This window comes from Myotis davidii, unplaced genomic scaffold (genome assembly GCF_000327345.1).
Source record: "Myotis davidii unplaced genomic scaffold, ASM32734v1 scaffold89, whole genome shotgun sequence".
Classification (NCBI taxonomy): Eukaryota; Metazoa; Chordata; class Mammalia; order Chiroptera; family Vespertilionidae; genus Myotis; species Myotis davidii.
In genome coordinates this window covers 826,230-844,401 of record NW_006300372.1, presented here as the reverse complement: position 1 = coordinate 844,401, position 18,172 = coordinate 826,230, and the positions used below count along the sequence as shown (strand labels likewise).

The 18,172-nt window shown below is 50.3% G+C and overlaps 1 protein-coding gene and 1 pseudogene across 1 annotated transcript; one reads left to right on the top strand and one right to left on the bottom strand.

The window, feature by feature from the left end:
- LOC107185159 overlaps nt 1-1,812 on the bottom strand; it is a 12,784-nt pseudogene extending 10,972 nt beyond the window's left edge.
- On the top strand, nt 553-18,172 carry PCDH12 (protocadherin 12). Its single transcript, XM_006776981.2, has 4 exons — nt 553-4,954; nt 8,113-8,210; nt 10,359-10,510; nt 14,401-18,172. The coding sequence occupies exons 1-4, from the start codon at nt 2,075-2,077 to the stop codon at nt 14,871-14,873; spliced, it is 3,603 nt and encodes a 1,200-aa protein (XP_006777044.1). The 5' UTR covers nt 553-2,074; the 3' UTR covers nt 14,874-18,172.

The window sequence follows — 18,172 nt, the reverse complement described above, 5'->3', positions numbered from 1 at the left end:
GTTCTGTCTGTCTCCAGAGCCATGCCGTAGGAGAGGCCCCTTGCTCTGGCTGACAGGCTTCGGTAAGATGGTTGGGAAATCTCCAGAAGTAGATATGGGGTGAAGGAGAGGGTGTGGGAAAGAAACACAGAAGGGAAGGAAGGGAGTGGAGGTGGGGCTTAACCTAGGGCGGTCCCTTATCCACCCCTGTCCTAATGACCACAGGCCTCCAGGCCAAAGGCCCTGATTGGAGTCACTTGTGTTGCATCTCTGGTCTCAAGGACTCAGCTGCAAACACGCATCTAGGGAAAGCTGGCCCTTAAGCCCCACTACTTCAAATGCTTTATAAGCCTCTGGACTAGGGGTCCTCAAACTATGGCCCGCGGGCCACGTGCAAATACAAATATTGTATTTGTTCCCGTTTTGTTTTTTTACTTCAAAATAAGGTATGTGCAGTGTGCATAGGAATTTGTTCATAGTGTTTTTTTTTAACTATAGTCCGGCCCTCCAATGGTCTGAGGGACAGTGAACTGGCCCCCTGTTTAAAAAGTTTGAGGATCCCTGCAGTCTGGACTCAACCTCAAGGTAGGGTGTAAGCATGGGAGAGGGCTGGAAACAGCAAACTGAGAAGCAGCAAGCCGCCTCAAAGGCCACCCAAACAAACTGCCCACTCACTTCCTTCCTGAGTCTTGGCCTCTGCGAGGAGGGGAATGGGAGGGAGGGCATACCTTAGTCCTGAAGGGGCAGCAAGGGAGTTATCATTCAGGGGACTCTGCCATAAACAGCAGTGGGGAGAGAATTGGAGGGAGGGAAAGATGGGGGAGGGTAAGGGAGAGGGAAAAGTCTAAAACCTCCAAGACACAGGAGCTGGAGGCTGGGGGATTCCCCAGACAGGGGCTCAGACTGGACCAGATGCAGAGAACAATGGGCTTGTAGGCTGGGAAGCAGGAAGGGAAGGGGGTAGGAGGCCACATGGTCAGGCCCGGGAGATCCTGGTACTTCAGGAGCCAAGGCCGGGAGCACTCCCATGGGTCCCTGTGGGCAGGGACTGCCCCCAGGCCAGTGCCAGAGTCAGCCACAGGTGGGCGGAGCTGTGCAGATCCTAACCCCCTCCACTAACAATAACGTCATTACCTGTGCTTCAGGCCAAGCGTAGGCCCTGCGTGCATTATTTCATTTCATCCTCACAGTTTCCTGCTGCAGGGCTACTATTCTTATTCCCTTTCACACTCTTAAAAGGGAGTGGAAACCCAGACAGGCCCGGTGACTTGTTCCACATGACCCAGCTGGTAAGCTGCAGAGTCAGAATTTGAACCCAGGCAGTTTGACTCTAATGGCCACTCTCATAATCACAGGTGTTTCTCATGCGACAAAAACGGGTGATCAGGACAGAGTCAACATTAAAGATAGATGAGCGTAGGGAATAGATCAGAATGGGAAAGGGATAATGGGGAGACGCCGGACACAAAGAGACAAGGAAGGGAAGAGACAGGGATCATGGTGTTGCCCAGGAGGGGCCTCAGGCCCTGGGCGACAGGCAGGGGCTCCGTTTCCCTCAGCGGTCACCTCGCTGCAGGGACAACACCTTCCCATCCGCCTGGTCCCCGGAGTCCCTGCCGCATCCTCCTCAGCAGCAAGCCCCTGGCCTTCACAGGAAGCGTGCTCTCTTTCTCTAATTGGCATTGAAACACACAGCCCTCCCTTTTCCTGTAGGTGGGGTTTCCATAGGAAAAAGCTGCTTCTCTGTTTCCCCCGCATAGCAACTGTTTGGAAGTTAGATCCCTACATCCTGCTCGACTGGGTCAAGTCCCTCTTGGCCTGGCTCTTGCCCATCGTTGGCTCTACTGGACCAACGGGTACCGCTGGCGAGCTTACTTCATCGGTGCAGAGACCTCTAGGATCTCTTCAGATGAAAATGGCCTGGCCTGGGAATCCTGCTCGTTCTATCATCATCTAATTATGGGACAAGGCTGTGCCAGCAGGTCTGGGGGCAGGAGAACAGGGCTAGTCAAGCCCCCCCCAGAAACACTGGAGGACTTCCCAGCCTTTGAAGAACTCTAGCAGTTTCTGAATCGAACCCATTCTGGCGGTAAGCATGATGCAACTTCTGCGACTTTTGCTGGGGCTTTTGGGGCCAGGTGGCTACTTGTTCCTTTCAGGGGATTGTCAGGAGGTGGCCACTCTCACCGTGAAATACCAAGTGTCAGAGGAAGTGCCATCTGGCACGGTGATAGGGAAGCTGTCCCAGGCACTGGGCTGGGAGGAGAGGCAGGGGCAAGTGGGCGCTGCTTTCCAGGTCCTGCAGCTACCTCAGGAGCTCCCCATCCAGGTGGACTCTGAAGACGGCTTGCTCCGCACAGTGAGGCGGCTGGACCGAGAGCAGCTTTGCCGGCAGCGGGATCCCTGCCTGGTTGCCTTTGACGTGCTTGCCTCAGGGCATTTGGCTCTGATCCACGTGGAGATCCAGGTGCTGGATATCAATGATCACCAGCCACAGTTTCCCAAAGGCAGGCAGGAGCTGGAAATCTCTGAGAGTGCTTCTCTCAGCACCCGGATCCCCCTGGACAGAGCTTTGGACCCGGACACTGGCCCCAACACCCTGCACTCCTATTCCCTATCACCCAGTGAGCACTTTGCCCTGGATGTCATCGTGGGGCCTGATGAGACCAAACACGCGGAGCTGGTGGTGGTGAAGGAGCTGGACCGGGAAATCCACTCGTTTTTTGATCTGGTGTTAACTGCCTATGACAGTGGGAACCCCCCCAAGTCAGGCACCAGCCTGATCAAAGTCAACGTCCTGGACTCCAACGACAACAGCCCTGTGTTTGCTGAGAGCTCCCTGGCGCTAGAGATCCAAGAAGATGCTGCCCCTGGTACTCTCCTCATAAACTTGACTGCCACAGACCCCGACCAAGGCCCCAACGGGGAGGTGGAGTTCTTCTTCAGCAAGCACGTGCCTCCAGAGGTGCTGGACACCTTCAGCATCGATGCCAAAACCGGCCAGGTGATTCTGCGTCAACCCCTCGACTATGAGAAGAATCCTGCCTATGAGGTGGATGTCCAAGCCAGGGACCTGGGTCCCAATCCCATCCCAGCCCATTGCAAAGTCCTCATCAAGGTTCTGGATGTCAACGACAATGCCCCAAGCATTCACATCACATGGGCCTCCCAGCCGCTGCTAGTGTCAGAAGCTCTTCCCAAGGACAGTTTCATTGCTCTCATCATGGCGAACGACTTGGACTCAGGAAACAATGGTCTGGTCCACTGTTGGCTGAGCCAAGAGCTGGGCCACTTCCGGCTGAAAAGGACCAATGGCAACACGTACATGCTGCTAACCAACGCCACGCTGGACAGAGAGCAGTGGCCCAGATATAGCCTCACCCTGTTGGCCCAAGACCAAGGACCCCAGCCCTTATCGGCCGAGAAACAGCTCAGCATTCACATCAGTGATGTCAACGACAATGCACCTGTGTTTGAGAAGAGCCGGTATGAGGTCTCCACTAGGGAAAACAACCTACCCTCTCTTCACCTCATCACCATCAAAGCTCATGATGCGGACTTGGGCGTTAATGGACAAATCTCATACCGCATCCAGGGCTCCCCAGTTTCTCACTTGGTAGCCATTGCCGCAGACACAGGAGAGGTCACTGCTCAGAGGTCACTGGACTACGAACAGATGGCCGGCTTTGAGTTCCATGTGGTCGCAGAGGACAGGGGACAGCCCCAGCTCTCATCCAGCATCTCTGTGTGGGTCACCCTCCTGGATGCCAACGATAATGCCCCAGAGGTGATTCATCCCCTACTCAGCGATGGAAAAGCCAGCCTCTCAGTGCTTGTAAATGCCTCCACAGGCCACCTTCTGGTGCCCATTGATACTCCCAATGCCCCGGGTCTGGCGGGCACTGACATGGCACCACGGGCCACCCACAGCTCCCAGCCATTCCTTTTGGTGACCATTGTAGCGAGAGACGCAGACTCAGGGGCAAATGGAGAGGTGTTCTACCGCATTCGGAGTGGGAATGAAGCCCGCCTCTTTGTCCTCAGCCCCCACCTGGGGCAGCTGTTCATCAACATCACCAATGCCAGCAGCCTCATTGGGAGGGAGTGGGAGCTGGAGATAGTGGTAGAAGACTGTGGCAGCCCCTCCTTGCAGACCCAAGCCCTGTTGAGGATCTTGTTCGTCACCAGTGTCGACCACCTGAAGGACTCCGCCCGTGATCCTGGGGCCCTCAGCCCATCAGTGCTGACGGTGATTTGCCTGGTCGTCCTGCTGGCCATCTTTGGGTTGATCTTGGCTCTGATCATGTCCATATGCCGGACGGAGAAGAGGGACAACAGGGCCTATAACTGTAGGGAGGCTGAGTCCACCTACCGCAACCAGCCCAAGAGACCTCAGAAACACATTCAGAAGGCAGACATCCACCTCGTGCCCGTGCTCAGAGGCCAGGTGGACGAGCCTGGTGAAGTGGGGCAGCCCCTCAAGGATGTGAGCAAGGAAGCGATGATGGAAGCAGGCTGGGACCCCTGCCTGCAGGCTCCCTTTCACCTCACACCCACCCTGTACAGGACCCTTCGTAACCAAGGCAACCAGGGGGCCCTGGCTGAGAGCCGAGAGGTGCTGCAGGACACAGTCAACCTCCTTTTCAACCATCCCAGGCAGAGGAACGCTTCCCGGGAGAACCTGAACCTTCCTGAGCCCCAGCCTGCACTGGGCCAGGCCCGCTCGAGGCCCCTGAAGGTGGCAGGCAGCCCCACAGGGAAGCCCCCTGGAGACCAGGGCAGTGAGGAAGCCCCGTTTAGCTCACCAGCCTCCTCTGCAACCCTGAGGCGGCAGCGGAATCTCAATGGCAAAGTGGCCGCTGAAAAAGAATCAGGCCCCCGTCAGATCCTGCGGAGCCTGGTCCGGCTGTCCGTGGCTGCCTTCGCGGAGCGGAACCCCATAGAGGAGCTCACTGTGGATTCATCTCCTGTTCAGGTACAGCTCTCTCTCTCTCTGGTCACCCCGGGATCACTACTAACAGCATCAGACACCACCATTACCCTCACAATCCTCATATTCATTCCTTAGGCTCACTGGGCACTATATGATGTATTGAGTGCAGTGGTTCAGGGCATAGCTCTGGGGTCAAAAGAATTTAGCTGTGTGATTCCAGACAAATTACTTCCTGTCTCTGAGCCTTATTTTTCCCATTTGTAAAATAGGAATGACTATAAGAGCATCTACCTCACAGAGTTGTCCTGAGGATTTCATCAGTTAATTCCTATACAGCACTTGCTCAGGAGGCCTGGCATAAGTAGACACACAGCAAAGGTAGGGATCAAGAATAAAAACTTTGGAGCAAGGCTGCCTGGGTTCAAGTCCTGGCTCCCCCTCTTTCTATCTGTGAACCACAAGGAAGTTACTCAGCTTCTCTGTTGAAGATGTCCATGCTAATAGCACCCATCTCCTAAGTTTGCTTGAAGATAAAATGAGGGCACTCTGGTGTCTGGCACGAAGCTAGCACTCAGCAAATGATTACAATGACTTCTGCAAAGCTCTTTCCATCTCCACCTGGGCAACCTCCCTGTGAAGCAGGCTGGCATGGGCATCATTGCTGCCAGGCTCAGGGGCTGCATATCACTTGTTTGATATGCAGAGCTTGCCGGCAGGGTCTGCAGGATGGGACAGTGAATGTAACCTTGGAACTTGGGAGTCAGGCAGATCTGGGCTCAAATTTCAGCATAGCCACGTAGGAACTGGGCAGCTCTGGGCAAGGCCTCATTTTCCTCATCTATAAGGTGGGGACTGTATACCAAACTTACCCTGTGTCTACCTCCCAGGGGTCTGAGGATTAAGTGGGATGATAAATGGCCAAGTGTCTAGAGACCTGGGACTTATTAGACACAAATGGGAGACGTTTTCAGAGATGGTGCCTGATACCACACTCCTCTCTGCTTCTCTGCACCCCAGATAATTTTCCCTGTGCCAGGCTACTTATCCAAAGCACACTTCTGTTTGGCCAGGCCATCATCTGAGGCTTCCTGTGGAGCAAGGACACAGCTTCCTTCCCCCCATTTCCCCCCACCCCCTTCAGGAAGCCACCTGGAGAGGGCCCAGCTGCTTTCTTAGGAGTCCTGCCCTGAGCTCTTTGTAGCCCCAGAGGTTGCCCAGAGCCATTCACTCATCGATTCATTCATTCATTCATTCATTCATTCATTCATTCATCAAATCCTTACTGAATAAGCTCTTTGTGCCAACAACTGGTTGATAGTAAATAGAAACAGCAGAGAGCAGGCACTGTGGGTGGCCCCACTGGGGTGATGGAAAGAAGGTTGCCCATCTGGGATCAACTTGAGGGCAAGAGGCAGCTTGCCTAACGCTGTCTTTCCAGCAGCACAGTGGCACAGTGGCGTCAGATCCAAGTTCAAACTCCAGACTACCACTAACTGCTGTGTAGCCCCTGGTGGGCCTCAGGTTTCACACCTGCAAAACGGGTGTCATGGTATCTCTTCCCTTGAGTTATTGTAGAATTAAATGAGATTATATATAACTTGACAGTTATTACGTGCTTATCATAAGATTGACTGAGAAGTGATTTATATACTTTTACACATTTAATCCTAGAACCACAACCACTGTATGACCTGGATCTCATTATCATTCCCTTTTTTACTGCTGAGGAAACTGAGGCTCAGAATGTTCATAGGTGGGAACCCGGGACCAACGAACCCAGAGTCTAGGCTCTGACTGGGAAGTGACCTTCAATGACAGTGCTCAGCTCAGGGTATGGCACTTGGGGAGAGTCCCTGAAGTACAGGCTGTCATTCGGGAAAAGGGTGGCACATGCCGTAGGAGGTGGGATCTGCCCGGAGGCAGGCAATGGGACGCTGACCCTCATGGAAACCCCAGTCCTGGCCACCTTCCCTTCCACCTCTCCTCTGAAATTGGCACTTTCTGTCTTGAACTGCTCAGGGAGGAATGGGGGTGGGCTCAGGAGGCAGAGGCCGTGTTTCTAGGAGGAACAACCCAAACTCCTTGCATTCATGGAGCATTCTAAACTTTCAAGCCATCTAATTAATCCCGAAAACCCATGAAAAGTCTGGTGGGTATTTCTAGCTCCTCCTTAGAGATGGAAGGTCTGAGTAGGTCTGAAAACCTACTTGACGTTACACAAGCTAGAAATGACCTCGAACGGGGACTCAGCCTACCAAGACTTGGTCTATTGCCTTCTCCGTTGTGAGGCCCTGCAGGGTCTGGCCCTGGCATCCTTCCCAACTTCTGCCCCACTCTCCAACCATCTTTCAGTGTGCAGTGCCTTCTGTCTGGAATGCCCTTCACCCTTGGCCCAGACCCTCACCCTCTCTCCACCTGCCAAACTCCTATGGAGCCTTCGGGTCTCAGCAGAGGTGCCTAGCATGTAGTATGAACTCAATAAACATTTGTAGAAGTAAGTATTCAAACTCCTCCCATTTCACCCCACAGCTTCCTATTTGCTCCAAGATGGGTGAGGGGCCCTCCTCTGCTCCCACCGACCCCCATCCTTTCTTAACCCAGTGCAACCCCCTGTAGTAACTGCTGTGCCCTGTCTCCTCTGATGGACTATGAGCTTGCTTCAGGGCAGACATTGGCACAGATAAACTTACTAAATGCCTGTTGAATGAATGAAAGCATGAATCAATGAATGATTAAATGACACCATTTTTGCCTTCTCTACAACATAGTCTTATATCTGGCCTACAAAAATTGGCTGAGTGCTTGAATACTGCTGAAGGCAGGAAATAACTGTTTAAGATAATCCTGATCAAAGTAATAATGAATTTATGGTCAGGAAATGCCCTTTTCACCCCTAGTCCTGCTGATTCCAACAGGGGCAGGTCACTTGGGGAGTAGAGAGGGGACCAGCCCAGATGGTCCCTACTCTCTCCCTCAGGCACCCAGGTCCTGGCGTGACAAAGGCAAAGTAGGGAACCTGCCCGTACAGGTCCCTGCCTCTCTTACTGTTCACCACCCACCATCCCCCGTCTGATCACACAATCATCTGAAACTGGAGGAAAGACTATAAAAAGAAAGCGCCGGCATTGAGGGAAACATCCGGCGAGGAAGTGTGCTGGGTCGGAATTGTGTGGAGTCAACAGATTTTTCCTGTCTTGTAGCAAATCTCCCAGCTGCTGTCCTTGCTGCATCAGGGCCAATTCCAGCCCAAACCAAACCACCGGGGAAATAAATACTCGGCCAAGTCCTGCGGAGGCAGGTAAGCACACGTAGCCCCCACAGGCTTCTCCAGCCCCCCTCACCCTTGCAGTCTGTGATCTTAAGGAAGGGTGATCGCATCCCAGACCTACTCCCCTGGGACAGTGCCTCGGACAGTATCCATCCCCCCACCCCAGGCCACTTGGTCCTGGAGCCACTGTATTTATAGTATTTACAGGACAGGGTCACTAGGGATATGACTTCATCCTGAGGCTCTGGTTATCTGTCCTCTGATTGCAGAGGTGCTGGGCTAAGGACTTTCAATCTGTAACTTTCAGCTTTCTTTCGCTTGACCCTTAAACATAATATGAAGGCCCCTGGCTAAGGACATGGATATGTGGGTGTGTTCCTTTAGGCTGTCCTAGAATTAAAGAGATGTCAAGAGGACATCTAATCTAACTCCTTGTTACAGATGGAGACACTGAGGCTCTAGCTAGTTGGGTTCAACCCCGTTATGTAAACTTGAGCAAGTCAAATAAATCTCCAAGGTCTAGTTTCTCATCTTCAAACTGAAGGTCACCACAATTCCTTGTAGTGATGGGGTAAGGATTTAATGATCAAATGTATCCTAAGCCCATAGCCCAGTGCTGGGCACATAGTAGGTCCACAAGCAATGGTAAGTCCTTTCCTCTTAAAGTGACTTTGTTCAAGGTCATATAGCCAGTGAGTGCAAAGCTGGGACCAGTTCTCAAGGTCATATAGCACTGACTCCTGGTTCAGTGTTCTTGCTGTGACAACTTGTAGCTGCTTCTTTTTTTTGTCAAAGGGAGTGAAAGGTAGTGAAAGGTAGTGCAGGGCAGAGGTGAGCACTCCAGAGTCATAGCAGTCTAAATTTGAATTCTCACTTTATCACTTAATCCATGGGGAGCTTGTGCAAGCTGCATAATCTTCACAAGTCTTGGTTTTCTCATTTGTAAACTGAGAATGATAACAAGAGAACCCCTTACAGATGTGGAAGGTTTAATGAAAAGGTGCATATACCCTGCAAAGCTTAAGGCAGCGGTTCTCAACCTGTGGGTCGCGACCCCTTTGGGGGTCGAACGAGCCTTTCACAGGGGTCGCCTAAGACCATCCTGCATATCAGATATATACATTACGATTCATAACAGTAGCAACATTACAGTTATGAAGTAGCAACAAAAATAATTTTATGGTTGGGTCGCAACATGAGGAACTGTATTTAAAGGGCCAGAAGGTTGAGAACCACTGGTAAGGCATGACTCAGAGTAATTTCTCAGTAACATGAATTGCTGTCATTGTCACTTGCCACCTCCCTGCTGATCTCTCCATGCAGTAGAAATAGCCACTGGAAAAATGAAAAGAAAGAAAAGACCCCTCTCTCTCCTGACCTTAAAGCCCCTCAGGGAGCCTTCCACCTGCTGGATGATGAGGGGCCTGCCCTGTTCCCCCCATGCCAGGAAGTCTGAGGAACTGGCCTCCTCCAGGTGATAAGAAGGGTCTATGGAGGGAGAAGTGAGGGAGGAGGCAGTAGGAGGGTGAAATGGGATAGTAGATTCTGAATAGCTTTTGGATGCCTTGCTTTAGCTGGACATGCTCTTCTGGTCTACAATTTGGCCTCAAATAGGGAGGAAGGAACATTCAATCACGAAATCCACAAAGTATTAAGTAACTACTATGCACTGAGCCCTGTTCTGAGCACAGATAAATATCCCTGCCCTCACTGGAGCTCATACTTTGATGGAAGAATGAATGGGTGAATGGAATGGATGAATGGATGGATGATAGATGACCGCATTGATTCCACTGAAGTTACTAAACTCCTACTCTGTGCCAGGCAATGTGAAGGAATGGGAGAGACAATAGCAAGTAATCACATCTAGGCAGTCATGGTCACTTCTGTTTGCTGAATGCTTACAGTGTGCCAGGCACGGTGTTAAGCTCTTTACGTAAACCTTTCACGTTACGTCTCACCATGCCCCAAGAAGCGGATGTTACAGACGCAAGAGGAGGCAGGAGGGATGGGATCAAGTCACTCAGGTCGGTCCGACTCTGAAGGCTGGACTATGTGTATCCAGGTCCCGATGTGGACGAATGAATGCTGGCATGAATAGAAGAATGTGCACGAATAGAATGAATGAACCTAGGTTTGAACTTTCTCACTTGGGGGCTGGGTTGGTTTCCTTTGCAGGAGTGTAATCCCAGACACAGATGGCCCCGGGGCTAGGGCTGGTGGCCAGGCAGAACCAGACCAGGACGAAGGACCCTTGGACCTTGAAGAGGACCTCTCTGTGAAGCAGCTGCTAGAAGAAGAGCTGTCAAGCCTGCTGGACCCCCACAAAGGTAGGGACTCCCCAGGGTGACCCCACTCTCCTTCTACCCCACACACAGTCTGCTTACCCGCTCAGGCTTCAGAGTTCCGCTCCAATCACTGCAGGGAAACACAGCCATCCCGTTTCTGGGGAGGAACATCAGCATTTTACTTCTCCTGGCGCTTCAGAGGCCTTCGATTATTTAACGATCAGATTCTACTCTGACTGTTCGTTTTACAGATCATCGTAAGAATAGTGAACGATCCCTGAGTTCTTGGTGTGCCAGGTACAGGACACATCTTACACACATTATCTCATTTAAGCTTCCAAACCGTCCTTGGAGGTAGGTATTATGAGCTCCAGTTTGATTATGAACACTCTCATGCGAAAACTGAGGCTCAGAGAGGTAATGGCTTGCCCAGTCACGGGGCTCATTAGCGATTAAAAGTGAGTCAACCTAGGCCTGCCTTCCACCAAGAGGCCTCCCCTTACCTCTGAACCACTTCTTAGAATTTCTTTGGTGTGTTTAAATATCCTTTTACCCTGAGAACTGAATCACCTCATTAATGTGCTGACATTTCTTACTGAAACAAAAATATTTTTTTTCTGGAGAAACAATTAGTTTTGAAAATAGATACAAAAGATGAATTTTAATTAAAGAGTCTGCTAGCTGGCCCCTCTGCTGTGGACAGCCGTCAGCCCCCTTTAGGTAACACCTACAGATCCAACTGTCCCTAAGCTGTGGTTTCGTTTCTGTGGTAACAAGCTGCTTCTCATCTGGACATCCCCTGTGTGCTCCCTCCGGCAGCAAACGTGCTGAAGGCATGGCAGGCACTTCCTTTTCCTTGGTTAACAGAAATAAGGCTAACATTTACTGAGTGCTTTCTATGTGCTAGACCCTGGCCTAGGTGCCTCATGAGAACTACGGACTATGCATTATCCCCAGCTCATAGAGGAAAAATCTGAGGGGCAGGGGTGTTAAATAATGTTCCCAAGGTTGTGCCGCCCATGGTTATTAATACCACTGTGGCTCTAAATTAAAATTAAGTAAAATGAAATCTAATTAAAATTAAGTACATGTAAAATGAAAAATTCAGTGCCTCAGTCATACCAGCCACATTTCAAGTCCTCACCAGCCACATATGGTTAATGGATATTGCTTTGGACAGCACATATATGCAAAGTTTTATAGGACTGTATTGTCTAGAATGTAGAACTGTGAAGTCCAGTATAGCAGCCACTAGCCACATGTGGAAATGTCTAGTCTGAACTGAGATGGGATGCAAATATAAAATGCACTTCAGATTTTGAACATTTAGTGTAAAAAGTAATTTATAATATCCCAATATTAAAAATATTGATTATGAAAAAATATTGGTTATGTGATGAAATGATAGTAATTATAAAATGTTTTATGAATTTCACTTTTTCTTTTTACTTTTTAAAATGTGGCAAATAGAAGATTTAAAATGACCTCTGTAGCTCACAGTCGATCTCTACTGGGCAGTGTGGGCTGGAACCTGTGGGCTCGGTTCCCATGTGGTCCTGCTCTCCCACAGCACAGGGGGCAAGCACAGCGGGGATGAAGAGGGCGGCAGGGATAAAAAAAAAAACCGAGCTACTCATCTGAATGCTCACAGCAACCCAACAAGAGGAGTACTGCCATTTCACCACTTTATGAGAGAAAAAGGCTCAGAGAGGTTAAGCAATTTCCCCAAGGTCACACTGCTCACAAGCAGCAAAGCAGGGAAATCAAACCCAGGTCGGCCCAGCACCCACCCTCCACAGAGTAAATTCACCATCGCTTTTCAGCCATTCACACCCACCCCACTGATTTTCTCATTCCAAGCTTCATTCCCTCAGAAGCTCTCTGAGCCTGGTACAAGGAAAGGCCTAATTCGCTAACGCCAAGAGTTCCAACCTTATTACTCCAGAGTCGCAGGGAACTAAGGTTTCCCAAATGCTCAGGGTTAATATTTGTTCATTCAATCATTCAGTGAATGTTCTCTAAGTCCCAGGCGTGGGCTGGACCAGCTGGGAAGTGGCCTGACCCTGCCTCACAGGCTGCACAGTCCCATGCTCACTTGGTGAGATGGAGACTCGTTTATATCAATATAAAAAACAATTAGCTGTATTTTGAAATAACTTTTCTAAATTACACAAGCAATATTTAGCTAATGTAGAAAAATGTAGATAAAAAGAAAATAAATCACTTCTGCCCAGGCTAATTTCAGTTAATACTTTGGCAAATCTCCTTTCAGGCTTTTATGCTATGCACAGGTTTTATTTGCTTTTAATTTTTTTTCCTTTTTGTTTATTGGGGTAACTGGTAATAAAATTATATAGGTTTTAGGTGTACAATTCTCTAACACATCATCTGTATATTGCATTGTGTGTTCACAACACCAGGTCAAGTCTCCTTCCATCACCATTTATTCCCCCTTTATCGTCATCTACCTCCCTCACCCCCTTTCCCTCTGCTAATCACCATACTGGTGTCTGTGTCTGAGTTGCTGTTGTTTTCTTAATCCCTTCACCTTTTCCAACTCCACTCACTCCTCTCTGAGAACTGTCAGTCTGTTTTCTGTCTGAGTGTCTCCACTTTGTTTATTTTGTTCATTAGATTCCACATATAAGTGAGATCATACGGTGCTCGTCTTTCTCTGACTGGCTTATTTCACTTAGCATAATACTCTCGGGGTCCATCCATGCTGCTTTTTTATCCAGTCATCTATTGATGGGCACTTGGGCCACTTCCAAATCTTGGCTATTGAAAATAATGTTTCAATGAACAAAGGGGTACATATATTTGTTTGAATTAGTGTTTTGAGTTTCTTTAGATATAATCACCAAAGTGGAATCACTGGGTCATAAGGCAGTTCCATTTTTAATGCCCATCCTGCTTTCCAAAGTGGCTTCTCCCATTTGCATTCCACCAACAATACGCACAAATTTTAAAGCAGCTCACTTTAGGCAAACACTAAATACATGTTAAAGTAGATGTTGTGCCTCTTTTTTATTGAAAGACACAGTTTCTTTAACTACATTTCTTAACGACAGTCTTTCCTCTGCTTGGCCTCTACCATCAGGCCTGGGACTAGTTTTTGAGACAGGAAAAGAAGTGATGGTAGCAGTGGGTTCCAGGAGACAGTTTTTCACTGCCCCATCCCTTTCCCGGGACAGCCCTTAGAGAGCCAGCCACCCCCCCGTCCCCCGCCCCCAGGCCTGATTCTCAGCAGAGGCCACAGATGGGCCCCTGGAGCATCTAGGCGGAGGAAGGGCCAGCTCTTCAGAGTGGATAGCGGTGCAGTCACAGGGGGCTTCAGAGTCATCAGACCCAGGGTCAAACTTGGATTTAGTTGCCTAGTACATATGTGTCTTCTTAGAACTTTACAGTTTTCTCATCTATAAAATGGGATAATACTCTGGATTTCAAAGATTGTGTGGAGGTTACATGAGATAATGATGTAAATTGCTTGGCACAGGAGTACTTAGTAAGTGGTCACTATTATGCGTACAGACAGAAGGCAGCCCCAAGGCAGGAACTCCAGCCTTGGCCAAGAAAAGGGATTTTCCCCCATTCAGGGTGCGCCTGGCTATAAGGAGTGGGTGAAAGACACCTAGACCTGAAACACGTCACCCACCCAGACGTCATTTAAAAACAGGCCAATTCTAATTGTAGGCCTTCCTCCTGCCTCCTCCTCTCTCAGCTCATGAGCAACGTCAGTCAGCGGCCTTCCTGCCCAGTGAGCTTCCCTGTCAGGGCCCCTTCCTTCCTGTCCCCCTCTGGCTACCCCTTCTGTCCTCTGCCATTTCCCTTCCCTCCTTTGTTCAGTGCCCTTGCCCTGCCCACACCCCACCCACACCCGCTCTGCCCTTCCATGGGCTCAGCCCTCACTATGTCCTCTCCTCCCCCCGCAGGCCTGGCCCTGGACCGACTAAGCGCCCCAGACCCGGCTTGGATGGCCAGGCTCTCTTTGCCCCTTGCCACCAACTACCGTGACAACGTGTTCTCCCCGGACACTGCGGCCTTAGAGGAGCCGAGGACCTTCCAGACGTTTGGCAAGGGGTCGGGGCCAGAGCTGAGCCCGACAGGCACACGGCTGGCCAGCACCTTCCTCTCGGAGATGAGCTCGCTGTTGGAGATGCTGCTGGAGCCGCGGGCCAGTGTGCCCGTGGAGGCTGCCTCCGAAGTGCTGCGGCGGCTCTCGGTCTGCGGGAGGACCCTCAGTCTAGACCTGGCCACCAGTGGGGCCACAGGCACGGATGTCCAGGGGGACCCAAGTGGAAAGAAGGGGACTGAGGGTAGGACCAGGACCAGCAGCAGCAACAGCAGGGGCCTTTGGATCCAGGAACCAGGGGCCCCGGGAGATGTTAGGGAGTCCCGGCCCTGAGGGCCCTCGGACATGTTCTGGTTTCTAATATTGTTGAACTCACTGAGCAGAAGTGGCTCGAGAACTTTAGGGTGACTGATGTTGCCCCACGGAGGGGACAGGAACCCAAGGGCTAACAGCTGGCTGACCAAAGCAGCCCCTTGTTAGGAGCTAGCTCTGCCTCTGAATTTCCTGGAGGATGGAGAATGACTGGCTGAGATAAGTGTTTGCTGGCAAAACACAGGTAGAGCACAGAGGGCTGGTCCTCGGGCAGAACAGACGCCACGGAGTGTCTGTCATGAGCAGGAAAGAATAGCCTTGTTGCATCCTGGAGGGTGGGGGGCTGCATCCTGGGGTGCCAGGCAAAGCTCTCCGACCTTCTAATAAAGGAAAAGCAGTGGCTTGTTCGCCTGTTTACACCCCTCAGGAGGGATGAGTAACAGAGTGATAGTTCTTCGTCCTCCAGTCCCTGTCAAGCGGGTCAGGCTGGGCCTGGACAGGAACGGGGCACGTTTGGTGCAGTGTTAGGTACGTAACGAAGGACATGTGTACTCTTGACCCTACTCCTCCAGTGCTGCATTATCAAATAATCTGCTTCTCAGCTGGAAAATTAGGGCTATGAAAAGCGTGACTATTTATAGAGCATTTACATGAGCCAGGCACCAGGCTTACAATAGAATTTAATTAATAATTTCTCGACAACCCTGAGAGGGAGGTGTTATTATCCCCATCTCACAGACAAGGATATGAGCCGTGGAGAGGCTGGGTGTCTTGCCCAAGATCAAGCAGAGAGCAGAGGCAGTGCTAGTACTCGGAGCCACGTTTGTCCAACACCAAAACCCATGCCCTTGACCTTGACACTACACTGCCAGACAAGGAAAGGAACGGAAAAGCCCCCAGGAGTGAGCTCTTGTCGGTAGCGGACTTGCCTGAGCTCCCCTCCAGAAACATGGCTGAAGCGTATTTCCAAAGCCGCGTAGGCCTGCACGTCTAACCACCAAGCCCAGAGCGAAGGGGATTGATCTGACCTGACGCAGGCCTGGGCCTCTGCAGAATCCTGTCCTTTCGCAGGGAGCAGCCCTTCAGGTACAGACATCATCTTCTCAGAAACCAACACTCGTAGGGAAATCTTTGTCACAGCAGGTTTGGGCCTGTGAATTCAGGCGCCTGAGGAGAGTGTGTGAACCGGCTCCATGAAATCGACAGTGACAGCAGCAGACCTTCCAGGGGAGGAGGGAGTGAAGAAACAGCAAATATCTTCCCAAGGCTCAGCCTTATCATTTTCTTGGAAATTTCCAAGCTATCATTCAGCTAGCTTCTCCATAGCGTGGGGATTTCCTGGACACTGAAGGCAAAAATTCCTCCTTTTCCTCCTTTGGAGCTCAGGGCTCACGTTCATTGTCCTTCATCCTCCTAACTAGGGCTCATGATGCCAAGCATACTGAGAATACAGTGTGGCATCAGTATTCCATTGTCCTATTTTACAGATGAGGAAACTGAGCCCCAAAAGCTAAGTGTTTCAGGAGCAGGGTCTCTGATCACCTCGGCCAAGACAGAGTGATCTCCTTACAAAATCTCCTTACAGTCTGACCAGCCAGGTGCCCGGCACAAAGCAACATATGATGAATACCCACTGAATGAATGAATGAAAGAAATAAAAATGCTTCAGAGCTCCCTTTTATCTATATTGGAGCTCCAGATAAAGCTCTACTAGGACCAAAAAAAAGGTTCCATATGTAAAAGCAAGCCTGAAAACCACAGCACAGACAGGCTGGCCTCCCATTTACCAGTGGCTCCTCAGTACAGAGCTGATGTTGGGAGGGTGGACAGAAGAGGTGGGGGAGCGGTGACCTGAGGAACCTTGAAGCATGGTTGGCAACTAGAGCATTGGATATACTGGATCACTGCCTCCTTCCTGTTCAAAAGTCCTAAATCTGTAGACCTTGGACCTCACCCCCACTTCCCTAAATTCTAGGCAAAACTTTGTGTATAGGCATTTTCCTAAGTAGAAGACAAACAAAGTTCTCATCAGATTCTCAAAGGAACAGGTGACCTATAAAAGGTTATGCGGCACTGCTCTAAGTCACGATCTAAACCTCCACAGACAAGGGTAATTTTGGTTATCAGGAGTCTGAACATTTTATAGCAAGGAAATGGCAGGACAGAAAAGGCTGACTGGCCCAAAGTCACGTGGCCGGTTTGTGGCAGGGCTGGGATTTAGGATGAAGTTCGTTCTAATATATCAAGGGTTCTTAACCTGGGACCCGTGGGTGGGCTTTAGGATCTATGAACCTGCTGAATTGCTCATAAGATTGGGAAGTGCATTTTGCTACGGGAAGGAGTCAGTGCTTTCATCAGATTCTCAGAGGGCCTGGGACCTAAGTAAGGTTAAGGACCACGGCAGTCCTCTAGTTGGTCCTCAGTTTGCCTCTCCTGCAAAGCCTGGAGAACTCCTGAGTAGAGCTATTCTGAGGCACCAGCCTTTGCTCAGGGCAGGGGTGTAGGCACTGAGGGTTGTACTCTCGCCTGCACCATGTGACGCCCTCCTAGCACGCTAATACCAGACAGTATATGTGGGGACAGAACTGAGTGGGCTGAACAGGAAGGTCACAGAAACTTGTGGACGCCAGCTGAGATGTCAAAGCTGAGACTGGACATGCTCAGAACAGTTTCCCAAGATGGGCTCTGTCCCCTGGGAGACTGAGGGAGCAGGCGAGCCAGCGAGCACTCAGTTAAAAGTCGTCTTAATTTGGAAAGTGCAGTTTTTTATCAACAGTCAGCTGATCTCCAGCACCAGGAGTGGAATGCAGTGCTCACTCTGAGCCTGGGGCAGCTCAGAGATTGACGGGTGGCCTCCCTTCCCTGCCTGTCACCTGACTTCAGCTTGGTAGCTCACTGACCCTACCTCTTCTGGCTGAAACAAGAGTGAGATGGTAACCACCACCCTTGGGAGGCTGGGGAGAACCACATCTCAAAAAGGAGAAGACAGGAGTGGAGAGGCTCAGCTGGGCACGGAAAGTGTTCCTAGAAAATAGGTCGGCATTTTTCAGCCCTACTAAGTATTGGGTACACGGTAGTGGGTAAGGCAAGGAGGGAGGCATGATCAGAAACACTCAGTCAACAAACATTTTGTATCTGTTGAGGAATTACTATGCATCAAAATCAGTACTGGAGGGGGTGTTATATAGAATCAATCCCTTCAACAAATATTTTAAGCACCTACTAGGTGTGGGGTAGGCTTGATGTTGGGTGGAGAAGGGGCAATGCATAGAATTACTCATTCACTGATAAATGTTTAATGAGCATTGTATTAACACAAA

Bases quoted from the DNA above. Each gene is read 5' to 3' on its own strand.
- PCDH12 (XM_006776981.2), top strand. From the start codon at position 2,075: ATGATGCAACTTCTGCGACTTTTGCTGGGGCTTTTGGGGCCAGGTGGC. The intron at 8,211-10,358 runs GTAAGCACACGT...TTTCCTTTGCAG, and splicing joins GCCAAGTCCTGCGGAGGCAG to GAGTGTAATCCCAGACACAG. The intron at 10,511-14,400 runs GTAGGGACTCCC...CTCCCCCCGCAG, and splicing joins CCTGCTGGACCCCCACAAAG to GCCTGGCCCTGGACCGACTA.